The 27,534-nt window shown below is 41.7% G+C and overlaps 2 protein-coding genes across 9 annotated transcripts in view; one reads left to right on the forward strand and one right to left on the reverse strand.

The window, feature by feature from the left end:
* The first annotated feature begins 1,303 nt into the window (after positions 1-1,303).
* Positions 1,304-27,534, forward strand: part of atxn2 (ataxin 2) — a 103,909-nt gene continuing 77,678 nt past the window's right edge. For 6 of the 8 annotated variants that reach the window (XM_068054942.1, XM_068054943.1, XM_068054944.1 and 3 more), the window contains exons 1-3: positions 1,304-1,634; positions 14,929-14,965; positions 23,466-23,525. In XM_068054942.1, coding sequence (XP_067911043.1) covers positions 1,531-1,634; positions 14,929-14,965; positions 23,466-23,525 — 201 coding nt within the window. In that variant the 5' untranslated portion in view covers positions 1,304-1,530. Of the gene's footprint in view, positions 1,635-1,675; positions 1,851-14,928; positions 14,966-23,465; positions 23,526-27,534 lie in introns of those variants that run through there. The other 2 variants (XM_068054946.1, XM_068054949.1) reach the window with 2 other exon arrangements.
* Positions 6,532-27,534, reverse strand: part of sh2b3 (SH2B adaptor protein 3) — a 286,946-nt gene continuing 265,943 nt past the window's right edge. Inside the window, exon 8 of the mRNA XM_068054957.1 lies at positions 6,532-6,576. Coding sequence (XP_067911058.1) covers positions 6,560-6,576 — 17 coding nt within the window. The 3' untranslated portion in view covers positions 6,532-6,559. The remainder of the gene's footprint in view (positions 6,577-27,534) is intronic.

The raw sequence follows: 27,534 nt of genomic DNA on the forward strand, positions 1-27,534 counted from the left end.
AGGCGAGTCTCCTGAAGTGCTGCAATGTCCACATTGAATCTACTGAGCTCGTTGTTAATGATGGCGGTCTTCCGAGAATCGTTGATTTGTGTAAGGTCTTCCGACAGGCCAGGACACATAGTTCTGACGTTCCAGCTTGCAAAGCGAAGGGCTGGTACCTTCTTTCCTTTTTTCATGTTGTTTGGTGCGGTGTATCAGTCCACCTTTCGGGCAATGACCCTGAGCTCCAAGCACCCATTGAAGCAGGCAGACTGTGGCGGGACAGAACCTTATTGACCGGGGGCTGCCCGGTTTGAGGCGGGCGGTAGCTGTCCAGTGAGGTGCAATGACCTCTCCCACCGACAAAGGCAACCCGTGGCGCCCAGTTTCTACGCCAATTTATCTGGACATATAACCCGTAACTGCTGCCTTCCGTGTTGTTTTAGTCACTGTGAGGCAACTATGGAGTGACCTCTCCATGGCGCATGCCTGGGCAAATTTATGGAGGTTGAGAGTTGCCCAGTCGTCAAAACCCCCCTCTCGGCCTTTCTGGTGGGGTCCAAAGGAGTGCAGGACACGACGTTTGGCACCAGTATGGCTGCAGGAACTGCCGGAAACATGCCAAAGGTGACACATGACCGCCTACGGGGTTCCGCTCCGGATTTTCTGTTAGGGTTTACTCCCTTAGCCTTGGTCTCTCCCGAGACGCCCACAAGGCAGTGGGGTTGTTGGGGCCCCTACACAGGTGTAGGATGGTGCCGGTGGGAGGAGGGGATGCAAGGGGGAGGGGTAGAGGGAGGGGGTGGGGGGGGGGTGCAGGGGAAGGGGGTGCGGGGTGAAGATGGTGCAAGGGGGGGGCGGGCTGGGACGGGGTTGTGAGGGGGTGAGCTGAGAGGGTGGAGCAGGGGTGGGGGGGGTGGAAGGGGGGTAAAGGGGGGGAGGGGGGGTGGAATCTGGTGCAGGTAATAAGCCATTTCCTCAGTGCCCACCATCGACGTCCGGAAAGCTCATCCACGTCCTTCGGGACAAGTAAAATAAACCTCCGCCCCTGCCGGCGAGGTCAAAGGTCAGGAGCATAGGGCAGGGAGAGCAAAGACAAAAATTTTTAAAAGCGTCATAAATGATTCAATTAAACGGCGGCCTCGCCGTTCCTCCAGATAGAGGGAGATGGGGTGGTGATTGCTGGTTTTCATTGAAGCCTGGTCTACTTTGTTTTGGGGGGAGGGGGGGCTCAGTCACACAGTGGGCGAGGTGTTAATACGCCAGTGGTGGGTGTGCGCGCGCAGGTGGGCCCGGACCTTGTTTCCCTGCCCCCTCCCCCTCCTCCTCCCCTTCCCCCCCTCTCTTTCTCGCCCGCCGTTTTGTGGTGGCGGCCGAAGCTCTGCGATAGCAACGGGCGCTGTGGCGGCAACTAACTGATCCACTGAGCCAGACAGCAGTTGGCCGCATCCATCTTCTCTAAACGAATCCCCGAGTTTAATTCGTACTGTGGATGCCGAGCCGAACCCTGTTTTTAAGGGATCTGAAGTGACTCGAAGTGGCATCACCACCATGTCCATGAAGCAGCCCAACAGCCGAAAGCCTGGCGGTGGCATCGGAGCGAGTGGAGTAGCGGCTGGAGGAGGAGGAGGAGGAGGGAGACAGTCTGGCGGCAGGTAATAAACACGCCCTCTCTCAGTCCAGCTTTAGCCCATGGCTCTGAAGCGGCCTTGTGTTATCGCCGGGCAGGCCCGCTTTACCCTTCAATATGCCGGGCCGGCGTTACTGAGAAACGCAGATACTTAACAGAGTTAATGATGACCAGTTCCGATGAAGGGTCACTGAGCCGAAACGTTAACTCTGCTCCTCTCTCCACAGATGCTGCCAGACCAGCTGAGTATTTCCAGCATTTCTTGTTTGTGTTTCAGATTTCCAGCATCTACAGTGTTTTGCTTTTATTTTAGTACTTAACTGAGGCCTAGCGCCCGGGCCTAATCTTCCAGGGGGCTGATGTCCAATGGGGATGCGGCCTACGTGCGAACGTGGACTGGGCCCAGATTGCCGAAGGGCACATAAATATTTGTTGTGCACAGGCAACTTTTAAAATAAAATATTAAAGAGATGTAGGTTACAAATACAGAAAGCGGATGTTTACAGGCATTCCTTTAGAGAAACCCGTTACAGGTTACACAGCAGGCAGTTAATATTCAAAGTTTCTGCGACCTTTTAATTTTCTTCAATCTCAAAAAGAGGTAAAATGAAAACAAATACACTTGCTCAGGTTTAAATGATGTAAAGTTATTAGCAACAAATATTCATAAGACATACAAATTAAAATTTTGAACATCAATCATACTGCTTTTACTTAAAACCAAGATCATAACACTGGGAATTCAAAAGTGGCTCACTGTAACTTTTCATGTGTAAGCTTCATCCCTTATGTTGCAATAGAATTGATGATTTGGTGTTTAATCATGTTTACATTGGTTTTGGTTTCATTTTTAGTAAATGAGTGCTTGGCCTGTTTTTATATTAACTTTGCCAAAGTTTTGACTGCCATTACATGGCACGTTGGCCTAAATAAGTCAATGCACTTCAAAAATATTTATTAAGTGCTTTGAAATGTTTCGCTGTGCAAGTTGCAAGTAATTTGTTCCATTACAGCTATGATAGTATTCTACCCATGTTGTCTGGAATGGCGTGCTTCCCACTTCCAAACAGATAGTTGCAAATGTATTGTTAGATTTGTACTTGCTTTTTAACATACTGATCAGTTTGTGTGTGTACGTGACTTTTTAAAAACTATTTTAAGTCTTTATAGCATTATAATGTGTCCATTCATTGCTTTTGTGATTGTGATGAGCTGACCATGTCAAGGAGAATGGGTTTTCAGTCATATGTGTCAAAGCAAGTGTAAGTGTTGCTTCTTAAGACTTTCATCAAAAATCTTTACCTCTGTGCTGTTGAAAAACACATTCTGACTTTTCCAGATGTAATATAAATAGTTCAGCTTCAAAGAATTTTATTGGAGGATTCTGGTACTGCTTTCACAAGATGTCAGGTCTGAATTTAAGTCATGGGTCCCCTAACCAAGGTGAACTTTGTGCAATAGTTCTTCTATATGTACACAGTTTAGCATTGATTAATTGGTAATGTAAATGGGTGCCTAATTTGACACCAGTTTATGATTCAGGCTCAATCTGCAAGTCTCCTGTGTGGTTTGCTGGATCTTCTAATGTGCCTTCTGATCACCTAGATGGCTCAGGTTGAAAACTAAGCCCTTAACCCCTGTAGTGAGCCGTTTGGAACTATTCAAGTTAGACACACTGTCCAGAGAAACACTTGGTAAATCAGTACTTATATGATTTTATGTGTTGGAATTTTTGTGCTTAGCCAGGAACAAGTGGATTAAGAACGAACTTGCATTGGGGGAGGCAGTGGCATTGTGGTAATGTCATGATTAGTAACCCAGAGCCCACGCTAATGCTCTGGGGACATGGGCTTGAATCCCACCAGGGCAGATGGTGGAATTTGAATTCCATTAATAAATCTGGAATTAAAAAAAGCTAGTCTAATGGTGACCATGAAACCATCGTCGATTGTTGTAAAACCCATCTGGTTCACTAATGTCCTTTAGGGAAGGAAATTTGCCATCCTTACCTGGTCTGGCCTACATGTGACTCCAGATCCACAGCAATGTGGTTGACTGAAAAAAAATTCTCTTTGAAATGGCCTAGCAAGCCATTCAGTTCAAGGGCAGTGGGCAATTAGGGATGGGCAATGAACACTGGCCTAGCCAGCGTCGCCCACATCCCACAAATGAATAAAAAAATTATATAGTGCTTTTCGCAATCTGAGGATATTTTCACGATCTCAGGACGTCTAAAGCACTTGACAGCCAATGAAGTACGATACTTTTGAATTGTAGTCCCTGTTGTAATGTAAGCAAATGCGGCAGCCAGTTTGTGCATAGCAAAGTCAAAAAGAAACAGCCAAATAGTCGGTGATGTTGCTTGAAGCATAAATATTGGGCAGGACATGGGAAGAGCTTCCCTGCTCATCTTCATATACTGCCATGGAATGTTTTGCATCCACCTGAGAGAGCAGATGGGTTTCAGTTTAACATCTCATCTGAAAGACGACACCTCCAATGGTTCAACGCACTGGTCAGTCTAGAATATGGTCAAATCTCTGGAGTAGGCTTGAACTCATGACTTTCTGACTGAGAAGTGAGTTTATTTACCATTGAGAAAAGGCTGTCACAATGATTTTTCCATTCTGGTTTCTTTGGTCACATATAGCCCAACCAGATGAAAAGTAGTGTCTTGTTAATTTCCAATGTGGACCCCTTTTGCTTAGGCCCCAAAAACTTTTTTCCAGATTGCTGTAACCCTGTTACTATGACTGCTCATTAGAGGTTAAATTGAAAGCGTGCAAGCTCATTTCACGTTGGTTCTTTCAGACAGCAGGGAAAGAGAAGATTTTAATCCTGTTTGTTTGAGTTGAACTGAAACTTGTGAAAAGGACAGTGTTGTAATCCACTTTGGCATACAATCCTTGGACATTTTTTGTTCGGGTTGGTAACTGTTTAATTCACTCATTTTATAGAATTCCTGATCCAAGCATAACTGATTCCACCAGTTGATCAGCATTTGATAGTAAATGAATAGAGAAGAGTGTTCTTTATAAATGTGTGTGCTAAAGTTGGGGATCTTTTTCTGCTAGCCAGGCAGATTAGGAACTTGTGGCCAATACACACTGGATGTCCTGGTCTTTCTGACTAGTAGACGAGGTACCTTGCCAAAAGTGCGTGCTAGTAAAATCTGCTCTAATATGCCCACTGGCCAAATATCTCTTGACGTGGAAGTGTTTCAGTCTGTATTCATTTTTTCAATGAGGGCAGTGAACATTTTTGTATTGTAGGGCTTCTGCTCAGGTTATATTTCTTCTGTAGTTTTGAAAATGTACAGTTCTATTTTACTCGCTTTTCAAATTTTCAATCATAGACTATTTTATATGAATTGCCTGCATGGTTGCCTGTATAGCATAATGTTAGTGAAGTATGCAACCTCCTGAGTAGAGGTAATTAATTAATTTCCTACATCACAGAAGTGACTACAACTCATTGGTTGTAAAGTACTTTGAGATGTCCTGAGGTCATTAAAGGCACTATCATAAATGCAAGTTTTTCTTCTTTAAAACCTTGCTGCTTGTAAAGCGATGGTTATAAAGTTTATCACAGTTATACTGAGAGGGGTAAACATTGCTCACTTCAGTGGTAAGAAATGGAGGATGTTTCTGGGGCTAGGCATGGGTGAATTGTTGGGAATGGTGGGTGAAAAAAGGTCTGGGAACACATTGGAGGAAATGAAAAGCTGGTTCCTCTGTCCTATGCATTTTGCTTGAATCTTGAACACCGGTTCTACCTGAGGCTGCCCAATGGGCAATCATATTATAGTGGGCCCTGTATTTGCTTTATGCTTTGTGGACAGTGGCCAGTTTTGACTAGTATCTTCCAGAGTATCTGGACCCACGGTGGATGTGTTGCTACCTTGGCTTCACACCACATAATCAGTAAACATTGAATGCCAAATTCATCTGGAGTTCAGCAGTACAGTTGCGGCCCTAAAGAATTGCAGCTGCACTTCCCAGCAGATAATGTAGGGGCTTGGGATAGTCCTCACACCAGTCATGCACTTGATGGTCCTCAGAATTGTAGCCCAGAAAAACTAACTGTACTCTTTAAGATTTGTTCAGAAAATGTGGAATTAAATTTGATTGGCTTCTCTACAACCTCTCCAGTATCTATTTTTTTGCCCCCTTCAATCCCTTTTTGGTAAACAATTTTCTAGTTCTGAGGATATTCTGCTCTTCTGTGAAACTTTACATTTGGGAGAGAGTGAATATGGAATATGCGAGAGGCCTGTGATTTATTTTTCCTTTCCTTACCACCCCAACCCCGAATGACCAGCAGTAACGTGCTGAGCATTCATTGCAGAATGGTAGGTGGGCAGCTCCAGGGGATAAACGTTTTAGGTAACTATAGAAGGGAATCCCGTAAATGATGCATTTCAGTATCAGCATTGGTCACAAGATCTGTGCAATTACTGATGAATTTAATTGTATTCTGGCATTTCACCTCAGATTACTTCTTTCTAGTCACTAAGATTTATCTGTGTTGCCCATCCTACAGTTTGTTGAAAGAGAAAAACGATGTTAAATGAATTCTTTCTATCTTCAACATTAGTCACTGACATGACCAAATTTGTTGATGGTTACTACAAGGACAATAAAAAGCAGTCACTTTTATTAAAGCAAGCGTGAATAAAATGACAAACTAATAGTAGGAACAGAATTTTGATAGGCATTGACTGTTTTATAAATTCTTTGAAATGTACACAACAGCAAACAGATGTCTATTGTAAACAGATTGAGGGATAGCACCAGGGCTTGCGGAGTTAAAACAATAGAAGGTAATTTGACCGTTTACTTCAAATTAACTTGTCATTTGTAACAAGTGTAGCTTGAAAATCAACTCTCACCAATGACAGACTTCAGAAGTAGCTTGCAGATGTTCCCACGTTTCTTCCTCTTCCCTGCTTCAGCTCCAGCCCCAAACTGTGAAAGGAATAGCGACGAAAATGTTGAATTTGTTTTAAAGTAAAACTTAATTCCTCCTTACATTTACGATGTCTTAGATTTTGTAGGGAATTTATTCCCAGTGATTGAACTCCGCTTTTAACCAATATTTGCAAAATTTGAGCCATTTGGTGACACTAGTTTCAGATTACTTGAGTTAGTGCAAATCAATCTAAGTAATTCTCCTCTCCACCCAACCTGTGCAACATAACACAATCTATTAGCTGTTTCAGATGGTGCTACTGTGGGCAGACTGAGGGATCTTTTTCTTAAATAGCAATCTGAGAAAGAGTGTGGCCTGGAGTTTCAGCTGGGTTGCACTGGGGTTTTTTTTCAGCGCAAATCGCCTGAAATTGGCCAAAGCAGTGCAAAAGATAGAGGAATTTCAAACGCAAATTGTGTCTAGCGCAAATACAGTTTAAAAAAAATTGAGTTGGAAGCTGGCAGCAATCCCAGATTAACTTAATAGCCAGGGTGAGTTTCCGCTAATTGTTCTGCTTGCAGGTCTTCGGGTGGGGTGGTGGGGGGGGCTCTTAAAGCAAGGCTTTTTTAGGTACCGGGACATTAATAAACACCTTTTTAAAAAGTAAAAAGTATTTCATATACTAAAACTCTACAATGCAACTGTAAGTGGTTCTGTATAGTTTTTAAAGTCATTTTCAGTTTACAATCAGGTTACTGACAGGTGGTGGACTAGACTTTCTGATCAAAAATGCTTATTTTCTGTGAAAAACTGCATAAAACAGCTGTATTAAAAACTGCACCAGGTTACCACTCTTAAATATCTCAAGGAATATTTTTTAATGCAGAAGAATTACATTCTAAAATGCTGCTTGATTCCGCTGATTCATGAAAGATTTTATGTTGGGTGACCTGTAAATGAGTTTGAGCAGAAACTTGAGCCAAATAACTCGCTTCTGAAAACTAGCGTAATTTTGAGCACAATTTATGCCCAAAGCGGGAACTCTTGGCTTACATATTTGTTAAATTGTTGAATGGTTTTGAATTTCTGGTATGTATTTAACAGGCTGTTGTTATACAAGAAGTGATTTCCAAATTTGTAAACGTTTTGCAACTGTTCATAATGATTTGAATATTTTCATTGTACAGTACTTTGGGTTTATTTTTAATGGTGTCCAACTGCTGCTTTTATCATTATATGCATTTGACTGTTGTGTATTGCTCTAGAGTACAGCAGTAGCTTTCAAACTTTTCTGTGTTGGGGACATGCTGCCAGTGTTGTTACATTTGGGGACCACTTGCATATGTTAAAGCTCTTGGGACTTGCTGTCCTAACTTCCAAAAGAAAACGTCAGCTATCCAAACGATAACAGTGCTGCATAAGCAGTGTTTTTTTTGAATTAGTATTTAAATATATACAGCAAGAAAAATAAGTTGCTAGTTGGGTGGCGCAGTGGTTAGCACAGCAGCCTCACAGCTCCAGCGGCCCGGGTTCAATCCTGGGTACTGTCTGTGCGGAGTTTGCAAGTTCTCCCTGTGACCGTGTGGGTTTTCGCCGGGTGCTCCGGTTTCCTCCCACAGCCAAAGACTTGCAGGTTGATAGGTAAATTGGCCATTATAAATTGCCCCTAGTATAGGTAGGTGGTGGTAGGGGAATATAGGGAAGGTGGTGATGTGGTAGGAATATGGGATTAGTGTAGGATTAGTATAAATGAGTGGTTGATGGTTGGCACAGACTCGGTGGGCCGAAGGGCCTGTTTCAGTGCTGTATCTCTAAATAAATAAATAAATAAATAAATACAGCAGAGCAGAAATTTAATGCATCACCCCCTAGAATGATGGAAATTATCTACTATTTTTCAATTGTAGTTTCCATAATGGACCTGTTTGTATATTTTTATTAGAGGTTTATAAATTGCTAGCAGGGTAACAACTTTGCAATTGTCTTCTGTGACTTGCTAAGAGTTGTTTGTAATTCTCTGTATAAGGGAAGGTACGTGATACACAGCTGGTTGTCTAGCTTCCTCAACTACTTGGATTGAGTAGCTTTAGATTTGATTTTTTTTTTGCTTCTCAGATGTCTTAATTACATTTGAGGATATATGCATGTGTGCAGAATTGAAACTTTTCTTGCTTTGTTGTTTTACATGATAATACCAGGGAAAAAGAATCTCCATAAAGCAAGTTGGGTTGTCTGTCAATAAGATGAAGTTATGAACATATGAAAATGACAAGTGGTCTATTTGAGCCTGTCCCATGCCATCAAAATGCAGCTGAGCATCATGTGCCCCATTACCTTCACCCATGAGTCGCTACATGATCTGAGAGAAGGGGGAGAAACCTAGGCCAATTCAGGGAGGATAACAATCTCGAAAGTTCCCCTCTGACCCCTGAAGGTGATTAAAAATATGCTCCAGGATACCTGTGACCACGAGATACCATTTGCAATGCCCTACCTTCCTTTTGTAAACAGCAATATTTGTCATAGCTGGTAATTTGTTCCCCTTTTTTGAACACTTGCAGCGAATCTATGCTGCCTGCACGAGCTGGCAACTTGTTCCAGAGATGGTTGACCCCCTACATTAAGGAAAACATTCTAATGTCTAACCTGATTTTATGTTTCTGTAACTGCATGCAAGTAACCCAATCTTCCTTAATCCATCTAACTCAAAACAGTTAATTTACATGGGCAGAGTCTGATTTATTATTTTCAAGACCACAATCAAGTCTCGTCATTTCCAAAATAAAAAGACCCAACTTTCTAAGCCTTAGGTATCTGTCGAATGACTCTCCTCAGAGACTTTCCCAGGACCTCCATATCATAATAGCATGACAAGATTGGAAATGATATTCCAAGTTAGGTCTAACCAAAGAATAATAAAATTTAGAACAAAAATTCTTGCTTTCTAGCTTAATGTCTATTTTGTGCATTTTTTTATTGGCTACATTCTATGTCTTTGAGATCTACGTTCGCAGTTTTGATTAATTGTGAATATGCTGCTTTTGTTTGTCTTTTATACCACCTTAACTTCAAAGGGAATGTAGGTATATAATAGGCAGCCAATGTAGGTCTTGAATGTTTTCCTATCTTGCTGTTCCTCTGTACAGGGGTACACCTTTCGGTTAGATCAAAGCTGTTCTGTACCTCAACCCGATTTACCAACTGCCTTTAGACTCATGTTCCTAGATACCCAGACTTAAGACTGAGATTGATAGATTTTGTTAAGACACAATTGATGCAGCATCCACTGCCCTTTGTGTGAAAAGTGTTTGCTGATTTCCCTTCTGAAAGATTTAATATTGCACATCAGTTGCTTGGAACAAGCTGGTCATTTGCCTATATATTGACAGAAAAACGATCAAAATCTTTAAAACAACATCTTCTACGAACTCCATAGTAAATTTATTTTGGATTGCTTCTGATGTTCTACCTCATATCTGTACACTGTACAGGGCCCCACTGTCAGGGCTGCTCGGCCTTAGGTCAGTCTGTCAGTGATTTGGCTTGGCATTCCTAATTGGGTATAACGAGGCTTTATTGCAACATTAGCAGATTCAATCATGCACACAGTATTAAAGCAACAATTAACAGAATCAAGGTTGGTATTAGCCGATCCAAGTCTCTGGACAGCAGCACAGTGTGGTAGGTCTTGTTCAGGTCTGCTGTGTTTTATTCTGGTGGTGTTCTGTCATTCATACCCTTTTCCTTATGACTGTTGTGCATGCATACTCTTAGACCAACTGAAGCTTATCACACAGCCTGTTTAGCTTCAACCAGCCATTATGTAACACAGACCATTGTGTGCCTAACCTTCCTCTAATCTACTGTTAAAGCATACAATTATACAAGTTGATAGTTAACAGAGTTAAGGCTGTTTAACAGCTAATGAGGTCAAGGCCATCTAACAGTGATTTGTGTTAATACATCATATTTCAATGGTATGAAAATTATTACTTCATATTTCTACAGTCCCCAGCTTGAGGGAGAAGAACTTCTTGTATATCATTGCTGTTGTTCCCTTAATAAAGCTGCTATTTCATTTCATGGTTTGTGGGCATTGCTGACAAGGCCAGCATTTGTTGTCCATCCCTAATTGCCCTTGATAAGGTGGTGGTGAGCTGCCTTCTTGAACCGCTGCAGTCCATCTGGTGTGGATACACCCACAGTGCTGTTAGGGAGGGAGTTCCAGGATTTTGATCCAGGGACACTGAAGGAACGGTGATCTATTTGCAAGTCAGGATGGTGTGTGGCTTGGAGGGGAACTTGCAGATATGGTGCTCCCACACATCTGCCCTTGTCCTTCTAGGTGAAAAAAGTTACAGATTTGGAAGGTGCTGTCGAAGGAGGTGTAGTGAGTTGCTGCAGTGCATCTTGTAGATGGTACACACTGATGCCACTGTCGGTGCTGGAGGGAGTGAATGTTGAAGGTGATGGATGGTTGCCAATCAAGCGGGCTGCTTTGTCCTAAATGGCGTTGAGCTTCTTGAGTGTTGTTGGAGCTGCACTCATCCAGGCAAGTGGAGAGTATTTATTACGCTCCTGACTAGTGCCTTGTAGATGGTGGACAGGCTTTGGGGAGTTAGGAAATGGGTTACTAGCTGCAGAATTCCCAGCCTCTGACCTGCTCTTGTAGCCACAGTATTTATGTGGCTGGTCCAGTTCAGTTTCTGGTCAGTGGTAACCCCCAGGATGTTGGTGGGGGATTCAGGTGTATCTACTTTGTTATTTAAGTGTTTTAGAACACTTCGAAGCCAACAGACTAAAATGAGCAAAACCCCAGTAACACAATCTGAGTGACAAATAAAGATTCAGATAACAGATGGTACCACGGATGCTAGCCTATCTTATATACTGTCTCCCACCATCAGTGTTTTCCCATTTGTTGGATTTGTCACTCAGCTGCTTCATTGTCCTGTATAGGTGTTTTAGGCTACGTCTTATAGTACCATAACCCAGGTGTAATAGTAGAACTTCCTGTGACTTGAACTGGATAGAGCACAAAAATCTAGGCTGACACTCAGTGCCGCACTGTCTGACATGCTATCATTCAGCTGAGATATTAAACTGAGGCCCTGTCTGCCCCTTCAGGTGGATGTTAAAAAAAAAAAAAAATTCCATGGTACTATTTCAAAGAACAGCAGGGAGCTATCCCTGGTGTCCTGGCCAATACTTAGCCCTCAGTCAACACAAAAACAGATTATCTGGTCATTATCACATTACTGTTTGTGGGAGTTTTGCTGTGTGCAAATTGGTTGGCTGTGTTTCCTACATGACAATAGTGACTACACTTCAAAAGTACTTCATTGGCTATAAAGTGCTTTGGGACATCCTGTGCTTGTGAAAGGTGCTATATGAATCCAAGTCTCCTTCCTTCCCCCTCTCCCTCCCTCCTTTCTTCTCCCTCTTGCTCATGCCTCACCCTCTGCTTTTAAAAAAATTGAGTGAATACACTTTGCTTTAAAAACCCAACTTTTAACTATAAATTTTTTCTACCATTTGTTGATGAATGCTCAAAAAAATCCCAAAATGTAATGTTTATCTGATTTTTGATTGCCTAAATAATGCACATATATGAAATTATGAGCAATTATAAATGTTAAAACGAGCTGTTCCAGTGCAACTACAACACGAGCATCTACCTGATAATGTGGAAAATTGCCCAAGTATATTCTGTTCGCAAAAAAGCAGGACAAATCCAATCCGGCCAATTACCGCCCCATCAGTCTACTCTAAACCATCAGCAAACTGATGGAAGGTGTCATTGACAGTGCTTTCAAGCAGCACTTACTCAGCAATAACCTGCTCACGGATGCTCAGTTTGAGCTCCACCAGGGCCACGCGACTCCAGACCTCATTACAACCTTGGTCCAAACATGGACAAAAGAGCTGAATTCCTGAGGAGAGTGACTGCCCTTGACATCAAGGCAACATTTGACTCTGTGTGGTATCAAGGAGTCCAAGCATCTGGTGAGGGGAAAAGGGGAAGATTGCCACTGGTTGGCGTCATACCTAGCACAATGGAAGATGGTCGTGATTGTTAGAGGCCAATTATCTCAGCCCCTGGGCATTGCTGCAGGAGTGCCTCAGGGTAGTGTCCTATGCCAACCATCTTTAGCTGCTTCATCAATGACCTTCCTTCCAACATAAGTTTAGAAGTAGGGATGTTCACTATGATTGCAGTGTTCAGTACCATTTGCGCCGACTCGGATACTGAAGCAGTCCGTGCCTTCGTGTAGTAATATCTGGACAACATTCAGCCTTGGGCTAATAAAAGTGGCAAGTAACATTCATGCTACACAGGTGCCAGGCAATGACCATCTCCAATAAGAGAGAATGTAATTATCTTCCCTTAATGTTCCGCAGCATTACCATTGCTGAATCCCCCCACCATCAAATCCTTGGGGTTCCCATTGACCAACCATGTAAATACTGTGGCCACGAGAGCAGGTGAGAGGCTAGGAATTCTGCGGCAAGTAACTCACCTGCTGACTGCCCAAAGCCTGTCCACCATCTACAAGGCAAGTAGTCGGGAAAGTGATGGAATACTCTCCACATGCCTGGATGAGTGCAGCTGCAACAACACTCAAGAAGTCTGACACCATCCAGGACAAAGCAACCCACTTGATTGGCACCCCATCCACCACCTTAAACATTCACTCCCTCCACCACTCATGCACTGCAGCAACTCGCCATGCCTTTTTTGATGGCATCTTCCAAACCTGCAACCTCTACCACCTAGAAGGACAAGGGCAGCAGATGCATGGGAGCACCACCACCTGCAAGTTTCCCTCCAGGTCACACACCATCCTGACTTCGAACTATATCGCTGTTCTCTCACTGTCGCTAGATCAAAATCCTGGGACTCCCCTCCCTAACAGCCCTGTAGGTGTACTTCCGCTACGTGAATTGCAGTGGTTCAAGAAGGCGGCTCCCCACCACCACCTTGTACAATTGGGTATGGGCAATAAATGCTGGCCTTGCCAGCAATGCCCACATCCATGAATGAATAAAAAAAAATCATCTCAGCTGTAGGATGTTGCTGCAGGAGTTCGTCATGGTCCTGGGCCCAACTATCTTCAGCTGCTTTATCAATAACCTTCCCAGGGCACTGGTGGGGTTGTTTGATGATGGTTATACTGTGTTCAGCCATATTCGCAATTCCTTAGATAATGAAGCAGTCTATACTCAGATGAGCCAGACCTGGGCAACATTCATGTAATATAAGTGCCAAGAAGTGGCCATCTCCAAAAAGAGAGAGCCAAATCATCTCCCCATGACATTCAATGTATTACCATTGTAGAATCTCCCATCAACAACATCCTGTGGGTGGGGCGGGAGTTGGGGGATTGTCATCAGTACCAAAACTCAACTGGGTCAATCACATAATTGATGTGACTGTAGGCTAGATCAAAGGCTGGGTATTCTGCAGTGAGTGGCTTACCTCCTGACTGCACAAAGTCTCTCCAACTTCTACAAAGCACAAGTCACTCCACTTGTCTGGATGGGTACAGCTACAAAAGTACTTTAAGCTTAAGGGCAAAGTAGTCTGCTTGATTGGCATCCTACCCACCAGACGCCTCTACCACGACATACCATGGCTGCAGTATTTGTTATCTATAGGTTGTACTTCCCAAGTCCCGAAAGTTTCTTCAGCATGTCCCAAACCTGCAGTTTTTATCACAACAAACACCCAGGAACACCATCATCTCCAATTTCCTTTCCAGGTCTCTCACTGTCCAGCCCTGGACAAATATTGCCATTTCTTCATTGTCGCTGGGTCAAAATCTTGGAACTCCCTCCCTAACAGCATTGTGCAAATATCTTAACCGCATGGACTGCAGTGGTTCAAAAAAGCAACCCACTATCATCATCCTTGGGGTGACTGTGGATGGACAATATATGCTGGCAATGCCACCAACACTGGCATTGTGCAAATGAATAATTTTAAAAAAAAGTAACCGAATGCAAGTATATTCTAAGATGGTTGGACCAAGCTTGTTTAGTTCCTACCTGGATGTTGCAGAGCAAAAACAATCTTCAACTCTATTCAAGTTAACTAATAAAATTGGCTTGAATGAAATTGATCAGCTGCTGTGACTATCATCTTGTTCGTGACTCCAGGTTTATGAAAACATTTTGGTCATAAGCTGGGCATAGAGTGGCGTTATTTATTTATTATAATTGCATGCGCACAGTTCTTTTCCTGGAGTAAAATATTTTTTATAGTAGTGAAAGTGATGCGATATGATATTGTCATCGGTCATGTTTGAACTTCATTCACAGTTCTGGTTTAAAGACATTTTAGATCATTCTTATATTGCCTCACTAATGCTTTTGATCCTAATGTGAATGTAATAATGTTGTTCCAGAGGACGCAGCAGTGGAAAAGGACCTCCACAGTCTACAGTAAGTACAAATCTTTATATATTAACATTTTATTACATTTCCATTTATTTTTTCCTAGCTGCTAAATATAATTAGCATTTTTTTAATAAGGTACATGAATAAAAGGTATTTAAGTTGATTGTCACTGATTCTATTTGTTATGAAGACTTGTATCTATATAATGGTAACTTGCACAGCAACGTGCTTGTCATGCTGAACAAATTCCCTTCAGATTGTATTTTCAGAAAATAAATTTGTAACCTAACTAATTGGAATCAAAATATGGTTTTGCTATGATAAATCAGTTTTCTTCGAAGCAAGATTTTACGATTCCGGGTGCTGCCTGTGTGGAGTTTGCAAGTTCTCCCTGTGTCTGCGTGGGTTTTCTCCGGGTGCTCCGGTTTCCTCCCACAAGCCAAAAGACTTGCAGGTTGATAGGTAAATTGGCCATTATAAATTGTCACTAGTATAGGTAGGTGGTAGGGAAATATAGGGACAGGTGGGGATGTTTGGTAGGAATATGGGATTAGTGTAGGATTAGTATAAATGGGTGGTTGATGTTCGGCACAGACTCGGTGGGCCGAAGGGCCTGTTTCAGTGCTGTATCTCTAATCTAATTGTCTGGTAGTGTACCAAGCTTATGTTGCCATGCGCAATGACAAGTCTGTGCTGTAAGAACCAGCAGGGGGTGGTGTTCATGTGTGAGTAAACTTGTCTTTCCAATTTTAGAAAAGGGCCAAGAAATGTCTAAAGAAAACTAAAAAAAAAAATCATGTTTTTAACAGATTTTTCCCATTGTTTTTATTTTGTCATGTACAAGTGTTAAAAGCTTTCATTTAATTTTCATTAGCAAAGCAAACACCAGAACTCAAGCCATGTAGCTGCACGCTGCTTTTTATCTATTTCGCCTGCTGTTCAGTTTTTGACCTGGCAAAAGATGGCAACCTTATGTATGAGTTTAGGTAATGATTGTTTGCAAGCTATTTCTGAAGTCCTGACATGCAGTTTCAGCATTATTGCAATCATGAGCAATAATGCAACCTGCCCAAAGTTTTTCAATCCTAGTTTGTAGTTCTTTCCTCCCCTTTGCTATGCCTTCCACAATGGTTGGCAAGGTCTGTACAGGCTTGTAAACAACTTTTATTGCTGACCTTTGCAGATGGGTTCAGTCCATTGCCACCTTTCCTCTGGCAGCAATGTTTACATGGGCAGGGCACCCCTTGAAGTGCTAATGGAAACAATGCTTCTGGAGGTTCTATAAGTAGCAGTGCCTTCTTTCACTGTATAGAAGTCTGGATTGCTCTAAACAGCACTGTAAGATAAATACAACATAACTATAAAATTCCTATTGTGCTGGCAGAACAGTGCTATTTAAACATTCAGTGCATTTGACGCACTTGTACATACACTCTTGAGGTCTTTTGAGCTGAAAGTTTAAATTTTTTAAAAATGCGGTATAACCTATAACCAGAGATTTCCCTTTTGATAACTTCAAAAGCCCCTCAAGACTTAACATGCTAGAATACCTTAGTAGTGATGCTGATGTGAATAAAGAGTAAAATTTTAGGCCACACAACAATATGGCAATTACTTGCGAATATTAAAGCAGGCATCATGGAATGTTTAACATTATTGGAAGTACTATTGTGGGAAGAAAAGGAAAGCAACAGTATCACCGTGCAAGTTGTAATTTTTGTAGAAAATGGAGGAAACAAACTAGTTGATGCCTCTTTGCAAAGGAAAGCATTTCAAATGCACAAATATGAAGTGTTCCTAGAAATTGAGAATGAAATTAAACAGTTTGCTCAAGTAGTCTGGAAAAAAGATGAGCGTGAAACTGATTGAGGCTGTTTAAGATTATGAAAGTGTTTGGTTAAGTAGGCATAGTTAACATGTTTCTGGTGGTGGGATGGGGAGGGGAAATCCAAGACTAGTGGATAGAAATAATAGTCACTAATAAATCCAGTAGTGAATTCAGGAGAAACGTCTTTACCTGGAGAAAATGCTTAGAATGTGAAACTTGCTACCACGAAGAGTAGTTGTGCCAAATTATATAGATGCATTTGAGGAGAAGCTAGATAAGCACGTGGGGAGAAAGGAATAGAGCATTATCTTTATGGGATTATATGGGACAGGAGGAGATTAATGTGAAGCATAATCACTGGCACAGACCAGTTGGAGTGAATGGCCTGTTTCTGTGTTGGTCATTCTATAATTCTACAGAATGTGGAAATGGCTTTGCAGTTAGCAAAAGCATAGCATACCTAAAGAATTAAGATATTTGTGTTCAAGGTGAGCCAAGAATGGGGTTCTGTTTTTTGAGGCCCAATGGTTTTGCCATATAATGCTGTACAGCCATCAGCTGGTGCTTTTCGGATGACTGCAAATCAAAGGCTGTACAGAATCAGCAGTACATCACAATGCCGCATAAACAATATGATTGCATGTGGGATCAAATGGAAAATGCCAACAAAACCCTGTGGTATATACTTAGCTACATCATGGTGAGTGGAAAAGGAGCTTCTATTTTATGTAGAAAAACCAATGATGAAGGTATTTACTGTTACGCTGGCAGCCATGGGGAAAACCGCTACCATTTCTAATATGGAAGCAAAGACACTACCTGAGGAAACAATTGCATCTGGCATGTATGGTCAAAGGAAAAGGTTGCATGACTGGATTTAACACAGGACTGAATAAGAACTCCTCAAATTGAAGGTCAGGTGCCATGCTATGTAAATTTTCTCTGTCAGTGATGGATGCTTTGACCCCATTTAATGTGGCTGCTAACAGACTAATTTGTCAGTGAAAGTTGCTAATTTGGTCTAAATTCTGGGAGGGATGATCAGCTAATTTCAAGTCATGAATGTAGTTGTAAACAAACTTCAAGGATGCTTTGGGAAATTAATACGATAATAGATCATCTGGCAATCACAGATTTATATCAACAGGCCATCTGTAGAAACCTAGATTAAGTCCATGCAGCAGACCAAAGCATATTTCATTATTTGGGGATTTAAAAATGCATCATTATCATGGTTAGTAGTGAGCATTGTCTGCTAGATCTTTCTACCATCCCCCAACCAACCTCTGATGACTAATGAGCTTTAGTTTTGTGATGGTAAGGTGCAACAAAATCAGGATGTGAAGCAGTATTTTCATTCAAAAGGTCCACTGGGAAAATGGTGCAGATGTATAGGTGCTGCATTGTAAGTTTTGCTAACCTTCATGGGGCATGTTCATTATGTTTTCAGTTTAGATTTTACTGAAAGTGGTCTTAGGTTGGAGGAAGTTGTCGAGACATACTGTAAAGAACTTCACTTTGTTCCCATTACAGTGTCATAGTATTTAAATCTCTCCTTAAATATAGTACAGTGCATGGTCTGGTGTTTGAAGAATGTTTTAAGATTAACTGACCAGGATTCCTAGTGTTTCAGAGCTGTATAATTAAAAGGTCATGTAAGTAAATGGAAAGTGTGAAGTGCAGCTCATGAGTTTATCCAACATAAGGTAAACTTTGAGGGCTCAGCTAAAAATTACTTGGAAGTTGGGATTGACATAGTTCATGACATGCGCAACATTACATTAGCTTTGAAGTTCCTTGCAGGATTAATTGCATGAGTTAGAGAAACACATGCAAAAAAAATCTAGGTTTAAACAGAGGGCATATGCATCTCTGCCTTATTTGAAGTGGGTGATGACTGGAATCACATACGCCCTTCTAGGCTGCCTTTTCCCATCCAAGTAATGCTGACGGTATATTTGTGACCGATTTTGGTGGTAGTGTTAGGGCATTAGGGGCATGGTTTCAATGAGAGATTTAGGTGTTTTAGTGGGCGTTTCAGGATAGTGGGATGAGTTTTGATGGGAATGTCAGGTATTAGAAGAGTGGGTTTCAATGGGAGCTTAAAAGTACTGGAGGGATGGGCAGTGTTGGGAAAGTTGAAGGTATTCGGGGGCGGAGGTGGGTGGATGGGTGTTGATAGAGGAATTGACACTGAAGTGATGGGCGCTGAAGAGAGAATTGATACTGGAGTGATGGCTGATGTTGAATGAGTCATGGTACAGAGTGGATGGGCAGTGATGGGAAATTGAAGGTACTGGGGGATGGACGATAATGTCAAAGAAATGCTGGACATGTTGAATAATTTCTTTGCATTACTATTTGCAATGGGGGAAGCATATAGTTCTGGTCACCACATTACAGGAAGGACATAATTGCTCTGGAGAGGGTACAGAGGAGATTTACAAGAATGTTCCCAGGGCTTGAAAGTTGCAGCTATGAGCAAAGATTGGATCAGCTAGGGTTGTTTTCCTTGGAACAGAGAAGGCTGAGGGGTGACTTAATTGAGGTATACAAAATTATGAGGGGGCCTAGATAGAGAAGACAGGAAAGACCTGTTTCCCCTAGCAGAGAGGTCAATTATTTGATTTAAGGTGATTGGTAGAAGGATTAGAGGGGACATGAGGAAAAACCTTTTCACCCAGAGGGTGGTGGGTGTCTGGAATTCACTGCCAGGAACGGTGGTGGAGGCAGAAACCCTCAACTCATTTAAAAGGTACCTGGACATGAGCCTGAAGTGCTGTAACCAACAAGGCTATGGACCAGGTGCTAGAAGGTAGGATAAAAGCAATAAATGCTGCAAATACTCTGCAGGTCTAGCAGCATCTGTGGAGAGAGAAGCAGAGTTAACGTTTCAGGACAGTGACCTTCCTTCTAAAGAAGGGTCACTGATCTGAAACGTTAACTTTGCTTCTCTCTCCACAGATGCTGCCAGACCTGCTGAGTATTTCCAGCATTTCTTGTTTTTATTTCAGATTTCCAGCATCCGCAGTATTTTGCTTTTATGCTAGAAGGTGGGATTAGATTGGGCGGTTAGGTTTTACAGCTGGCGCAGACATGATGGGCTGAATGGCCTCCTATGCTGTAATTTTTCTATGGTTCTAAGAGGTCAGTGTGCCAGAGGAAACTAGTATGAATTAGGGTCGGGGATTCACCAAAGTTCACGTAAGCAAAATAACAGTAATGAAGAAAATAATGGCACTAAAGGAAATTGGATGGGCACTTGAGGAAAATAAACCTTCAAGGCGACGGGATAGAGTGGGGGAATGGGACTGATTGGATTGCTCTACAGAGAGCCAGCATGGACTGATGGGCCCAAATGGCCTCCTCCTGTGCTGTAATGAGTCTGAGTCTATGGCAGTTTACAGCAAGCCTTCTATTAAGTCATGATCTTTCACATGGATTGGAGTGTTGCTAATAATAGATGAATATACGGAATAGTTTGCTGGGGAGTTTTTAGTGTGTTCCGTTTCAAGTATGAGTAAGAAAATTGAAAGCATATGAAATAGAGAAATCTTTAGGATTGTATTAAGTTGGGCTACAAAAGCTGGTGAACTGGCAAGCTGTGGGTGGAGGAAGAGGGAGAAAAATGGGAATGATTTAAGAAAACCAGTTGAGGTCATAATGTGTGAATTAGAAGTTTTAAGAACTGAGGAAAAAAGTTGAACAAGTTGATTTGTGGGGGGTAGGCACTGCAAATTGAAACTCCACTGGGATATGGATTTGCATCCCTTCTGCGTCATACGGTGGAATTGTTGATCTTATCTAGGTTATAGAGTGCTCCTTCCTGAGATGGAGAGGGGAAAGGGATTAGAGTGTGGTTATGCTGTTGTTGACTTGTGTTCCCTAAAAAAAAAAAATTAATCCACCCTTGAATCATTTTTGAGCTTTTTTTAAAACCGTTTTTAAAGAAATCACTTTCTATCTTGCTCTTGGCGCAACCTTTGTGAAGAAAAAAAGTTAAGGTGGTTGGGATCATTTGGGCTTAGACGCAGTAGCAGTCTGTGCCCCATATCAGCCTTTGAAATAGTTTGCAGTTTATCACTTCCCATTGCTGTCTGTGTGCATACTGGCCTCCCTAGAGAAGGTTAATCCAGATGGGTTGCTGATTATTGGCAGGATTGTGGATGCTTTGATTATGTCGTGGACTTTTTGGCAGTGGAGCTGTAGAATATTGCAATGGGATCTGCGTGCAGCACCATTATTGGTGTTCAATCTGATAGTATTTTAATGGAGGGGACAAGCTAATTCCAGAGAAGCAACAGGAAAAGGTAGCGCAGTATCTGAGGTAGCACAGGCTAGTGGAAGTGATTGAAACTGCAAAGGCTGAATTGTTGAGAGCCCTTATCAACCACAACAGTTAAGTTTGTGGAGTATGTGCCACTTTTTTACTCGTTCATGGGATGTGAGTGTCACTGGCAAGACCAGCATTTGCTGCCCATCCCTAATTGCCCTTGAGAAGGTGGTGGTGAGCCTCCTCCTTGAACCACTGCCGTTCATCTGATGTAGGTACACTTACAGAGCTGTTAGGAAAGAAGTTCCAGGATTTTGACCCAGCGGCAGTGAAGGAATGGCAATATAGTTCCAAGTCAGGATGGTGTGTGACTTGGGGAGCTTGCAGGTGATGGTGTTCCCATGCGTCTGCTGTCCTTGTCCTTCTAGGTGGTAGAGGTTGTGAGTTTGGAAGGTGCTGCCTCAGGAGGAGCCTTGTAAGTTGCTGCATTGCATCTTGTAGACGGCACACACTGCTGCCAATGTGAACCAGTGGTGTAGCAAGTGAAAGTTTAAGGTGGTGGATGGGGCAGATGAAGTACTGCAGCTATTAGTCAGAATAACCTATTGTAGGGATGGAGCAAGAGAGCCTGTTGAAAGGGGAGGGAGCAAGTTAGAGGTGCCCTACTGGAGTAGGAGGATCTCTGACTCAGCTGATAGTGGGGATAATTGAGTGAGGCAGGGCTAACACAGTATTGTCTTCTGGTTCATTGTGAGCAATGTTACAGGATGTTTAACTAGTAATTATAAATGTGGGTATATTCTAAAATGGCATACATAGAATGAAATCAGGAGTACAGATGCAACACATTTTTATGACAAAACATAGGCTTTTCCAGGAACACCGTTTGGCTTTATTTTCCTTGACAGTTTTCTCCCCTCATCTTCTGAAATTATTGACTTTTATGGTGGGTACAGGTGATGGTTGCCCTTAGGATCTCCACCTAAGTGACCATTGTTAATCTGTGAATATAGACCATGAATGTTGGCGAGTTATGCATTGGTATTATAGCTGAGCTCAACTCAGTCCTTGCCTGATGGATCTATTTGGATAGTGATCAGGAGCAATAGTTACTTATTTTCTCTCCTCCCTAACCCAAGGACAGTGAACCTCATTCCTTATCCCTGCCCACTATCAGCTAACTTGATAGAGGTTATGATCAAACCTGATGTCTTCCTTGCCTATGTACTCAGCTACTGACTAAGACTGTTGAGTTGGGTAGCCACAATTTATTTTTGAACCACAATTGAATAATTTTGACAATTTGGATGTTGCAACATTCAGTGCTATTTTTGTAGGGAGAGAGCTTGATTGTCATACAAATAAATCCAAACCCAATACATCTGCATTTACTGAGGATACATGCAGCTAATTGTGCCATTAATAAAATCCATCTGTCCCAGCCAAAGAAACATTTGCTAGCTAATGTAGAGGCTATATTTGTTAACTGAATGTTAATGTTTTAATACAGAAGTTCTGATTAATTGGTATGGAGCACTGAATAAACAAATTCACCACCCATTGAGTTTGCTGTTGGAGTCATTTTCTGCCCTTAAGCGATGTGCGCAAAAAAAGCTTATGACCTAATGGCATTGCTCGAGTATGTACATTTCTGTTTTAAAGTTTGAACTGCTGCACTGACCATAATAGTTTCAACAGCGACCAAAGAAATGTTTTGGTATAAGTAGAGATTTTAGAAAGCTTGAGAGTTGACTATAGGTTAACTGTACACTCTTTAAAAGGGACATAGATTTAACTTTTTAGAGTTTTTTTTTTAAACTCAAACTGCACCCATGTGGTTTGTTCTGAGCTGAGAGCTTGAACATCCTACAAAGATGTTTGGTAAAAACTGTTGTTAATGACATCAAGATTTAAAAAAAAATCCTAGCTTATTGCCTGCCTGCAGGGTTGTGTACCTACAATCAGAATGAGGAAAAAAGTAGTTTTATGGTAATCATCATTTGAAGGGGAATTGGAAGGATTTGACAAAATCCAGCTAAAATTTGAAGATTCTTTTGTTTCGAAAAGGTCGCATGGCATGCATTTTTGGCCTATTTTTGATAAAAGTATTAGTACAGATTCTTAATTGCAACCCAGCGATTTGCCTGTAAAATTTGTGGGCGGTTGTTGCTCTCTTTTGAACCTACCCATCTCTGAATAAAGGCCATCTGAGGCTTTCACATGTGCCCTTGTTTTCTAACCAGGTTGACCACTGTTAGTCTGTTTGACCTAATTTTTGCTATGTTAAATGGCAGTGGTGTACAATGAAATCTTGGGAAGATATGATTTGTTTAGTGAATCCTGTACAGAATTTTTAAGTACACTTGTGCTCAATCGAAACAAATAATTTATCAATTAGTGTGTTAAACTAATTTGGCAATGTCTTCATTTGTGTTTCTTCCCAGATTCCATATGATGGAATATATGCAAACATGCGTATGGTCCACATTCTTACATCAGTTGTAGTAAGTATATATTCATGAATAATTTAAAAACTTCATTCTGACTTTATTAACATAATTGATCACTAGAACGTGTACATAAAATATTTATTCAAATGGTTTGGATGAAGTATACTATTAATGGATGACCTCAGGAATAATTTTATGTAATTACAGTAGTTGCAACAGCTATTCCAATTATTATAGGTTGTGCAATTGCACAATACTGAAGTTGAAATTTTTATTTTGGTAAAATTAGGGAACATCTATTTGAAATTGATCATCATTTTTCTTCCTGACACAACTGATCGTCAATAATTTACCTTAAAGGGAGCCCCCCCCACCGGCAGATTGTTAAGTCCCTAATCATACTTTTGACTGTTCAGAATTTCAAAACCCTCTCCACCCACCTCAGTTACTCCTTTCCAGTTATATACAACCCAAGTCACTGGACCAGCCGCAAACACGAGATGGCCAAAAGTGCTCTCCAATCCCAACTATGAACCCCCTGTTAACAGCGATCTTAATGACCCTGTCAGGAACTTCCACACAGGTCAGTACCATGCTGTGGTCAAATTTAAAATTGGCACAAAATCTACCGCTCGGTCCGCAAGCATGACTCCGAGCTGCCGGTTGCTTGCTATTTTAATTCACGACCCTGTCCTTACGCCCACTGTACTGCAATGAAGTATTTTTCTGCTGGTTCCCTTGAAAGAATCTGGCACCAAATATTCGATTCTAATGTTAGTGTGTAATAAGTTCTGTTGATGGATGTTAAATACCTAGTAGTTGAAGGTAATAGGGTGAACAGGTGTTTGGTGTTGATTTCTTAATTGTACTCTGATGTATATAGAAAGAAGAACCAGCCAGCATTGGCTGGGTGTTAGGTGTGGAGAAGTAAGCTCTGTGACAAGCAATAACAGTCTGCACCAAAGCATCCTAGTCTCAGTGTCTTCTTCGCAAACAGGCTTGGAAGTTTCTCTAACATTAGTAGCAGAGGATAGCTGCCTAAAAGTGAAGATTATGGGCTAAGATTTGTTTTCAGGCAGGAGATTAGAATTGGAGTTAATTTTTTTTTTGAGAAGACTGCAATTGGAGTTTAATTTTGAGGAAAGATGACTGAAACCAGGTGTAAGGATTCGGGATATGATTTTCCACCGCTGTTTTGTGAAGCCAAATCTTAGGATCAATGGAAGAATGAAGTTGATCTATGGACACTGGTTATGTCTTTACCAAAAAGGAAGCAAGGAATAACCCTGACACTTGCACTTCTCACTAGAAGCAAGATCAGGAGCAAAGTGTTCTCTGAGCCAGAGGCTCAACATTTGGACATTGAGGAAGGTTTGGACAATCCCATAAAATTTATATGAAAGATGATTTATTGAGTGCCTATGAGGCGTGGTCGGACTTTGATAAATTTAGGAAAATGGATGGTTCTTCCATAGAAGAATATATTATGGAGTTTAACCGACTATATGCGAGGTTGCAGATTCTACTTGGAAATTCCTAAATCAGTACTTACCTTCAAATTGTTACATTGTGCTACGATATCGAACATGGATAGACTCTTAGTATTAACTGGAGTTAAATTCAAGGAAAGCGATCTGCTTTTTGATCAATGTCTGATGCCCTGAAAAGAGTTTTGAGTAAACATTCCTTTCTGGCTGCTTTCATAGCACAAATGGGCTCTTCAGCGGCGACACCAAAGATGGAGTTTACAATGCCAGCAGCATTTCCAGGCCGTTCAAATATGGGGCCCAAATGTCAGTACGAAAGAAGAAACTCAAACAAAACGAATGAGGATAGCGACCCTTTTGGCAGTTGTAACAGACGGCAGTAATTGGGCAATTATGGCAGAAGGATGAACCCCAGGAATAACCAAGGGGTGGTCAACAGGCATTTCCGATGTGACTCAAAGTATCATTATGCGTTGCATTTTCCAAAAAGGAATAACAACAGGGTTTTTGAGATGACACATAACGTGGAAGGTTCAGAAGGCGAGGATGCGCTACTGATAATCAGAAGGAATTGTACTGATCATGAGAAGCTTCAGTCTGGTAATGAGTGTCCTAGTCGCAGCTTCGTTCAGTTGCGCAGTGCTAGACAGTGGGTGTACATCCACGGTATGTGGAGTGAGCTGGTTAAAGTGTCACGTGGATTCTTGAAGTAAGGAAGACCGAAATAAAATCAAAGAATATGACAGTTTAGTTTAGTTTAGAGATACAGCACTGAAACAGGCCCTTCGGCCCACCGAGTCTGTGCCGACCATCAACCACCCATTTATACTAATCCTACCTGTTTCAGGTTTGGGGATGGCAACACATTGAAATCACTAAAAAGAGTGGTAATTCTGTGTAAAATAGCAGGGGTAAACCATTTTATTAGTATGGATGTAGTATCCGGTGAAATACCTTTGCTGTTAAGTAAACAGTCTATGAAAAAGTCTCAGATGAAATTGGATATGGAACATGATAAGGCGATCGTAAACTGCAAAGCTACAGATTTCCCAAAGACACACTTGGGACATTATTGTATTCCTTTAGCAAGACCTAACATCTCTAAGCAGGATGTTAAAGAGGTATTAATGGCATCTGGGGGTAGGGATTTAAAGGAGTACAGGCAAATTATTTCAAAACTACATCGACAGTTTGCACATCCATCTTGTCATAGGTTTAAGATTCTGTTGAAAGCTGAAGGGGTAATAGATGATGACTACACTAAACTTATCGAGGATATCAGTGAAAAAATGTGATATCTATAAAAATAAAATACAGGAGGACACCATTGTGACCCGTAGTGAGTCTCCCGTTAGCAAGGTCTTTAATGAAACCGACGCGATGGACTTGAAGGTATAGGGTAAAAACAAAAACATTTTTCTTCTTCACTTTATAGACATAGCAACTAGATTCAGTCTGTCAACGGTAATTTATACTAAAGATAAAAAAGTAATAGTGGACAAGATAATGGAAAGGGATTGGGAGCACCGGCTAGACTTTTAACTGACAACGGAGGAGTATTTGCCAATGATGAGTTCAGGAGTATGTGTGAAAATATGAATATTGTAGCAATGCACATGGCAGCAGAAAGTCCTTTTAGCAATGAGATTTGTGAAAGAAATCACGCTGTGATTGATGAAATGCTCTGAAAAGTTTTAACTGACCAACCAAATTGTAAATTGACGACTTCTCTGGTGCGGGTGGTACATGCAAAAAAACACGCTTCAAATGGTTGGGGCGACAGCCCATATCCATTAGTTTATGGCAGGAATCCGAAAATACCTTCGGTGATGTGGGATCATCCCCCGCCTTTCGAGGGGACTACTTTTAGTTGACTTTTTGCGGAACATTTGAATGCCATGCATGCAGGGAGAAGAGGATTTATGAAGGCGGAAGTTTCTGAAAAAATCAGAAGAACTTTGAGTTATTGGATCAGACCATCAGAAAAAAAATTTAATACTCGGGACATAGTTTATTACAAAAGAGAAGGGCAGAAAGAATTGAGAGGCCCAGGAGAAGTTATAGGCACCGATGGCAAAATGGTAATTTTACAACATGGCAACCAAACTGTTGGAGTGCATTCCTCATAGTTTATTGGCACAGAATATTGACAGAATCTGAACAAATGATGGATGCTGATGATGCACCATGTACCTCGCGTGCACATACGTCAGACCTTTATGAGCAACAGATTGCGGCAGATAACGGGCGAACTGAGAGTGGACCAAGTGATGGTGGAGATCAAGATAAGGCCAGTTATCCCAAAGTTCAACTGCCGATAGTTGGAACTAGAGTGACGTTTGTGCCAGAAGGGGCTACTGAATGGAGGGAAGCCAACATTATAGGAAGGACAGGAAAGGCCACCGGGAAATACAAACTTTGGCTGAATGTGCAAGACCGGGAACAGGATATCAGACCTATAGATTGGCCAAAGTGAAAATGTGGAAGGCCAGAAAATGTAGTGTAAGTTCAGACAGTAGGCCTGAAGATGATCATAGTCCAAGGAAAAGGTTGCGAACTTGTGAAAGGAAGTCATC

The sequence above is a fragment of the Heterodontus francisci genome, chromosome 23 (genome assembly GCF_036365525.1).
Source record: "Heterodontus francisci isolate sHetFra1 chromosome 23, sHetFra1.hap1, whole genome shotgun sequence".
Lineage (NCBI taxonomy): Eukaryota > Metazoa > Chordata > Chondrichthyes > Heterodontiformes > Heterodontidae > Heterodontus > Heterodontus francisci.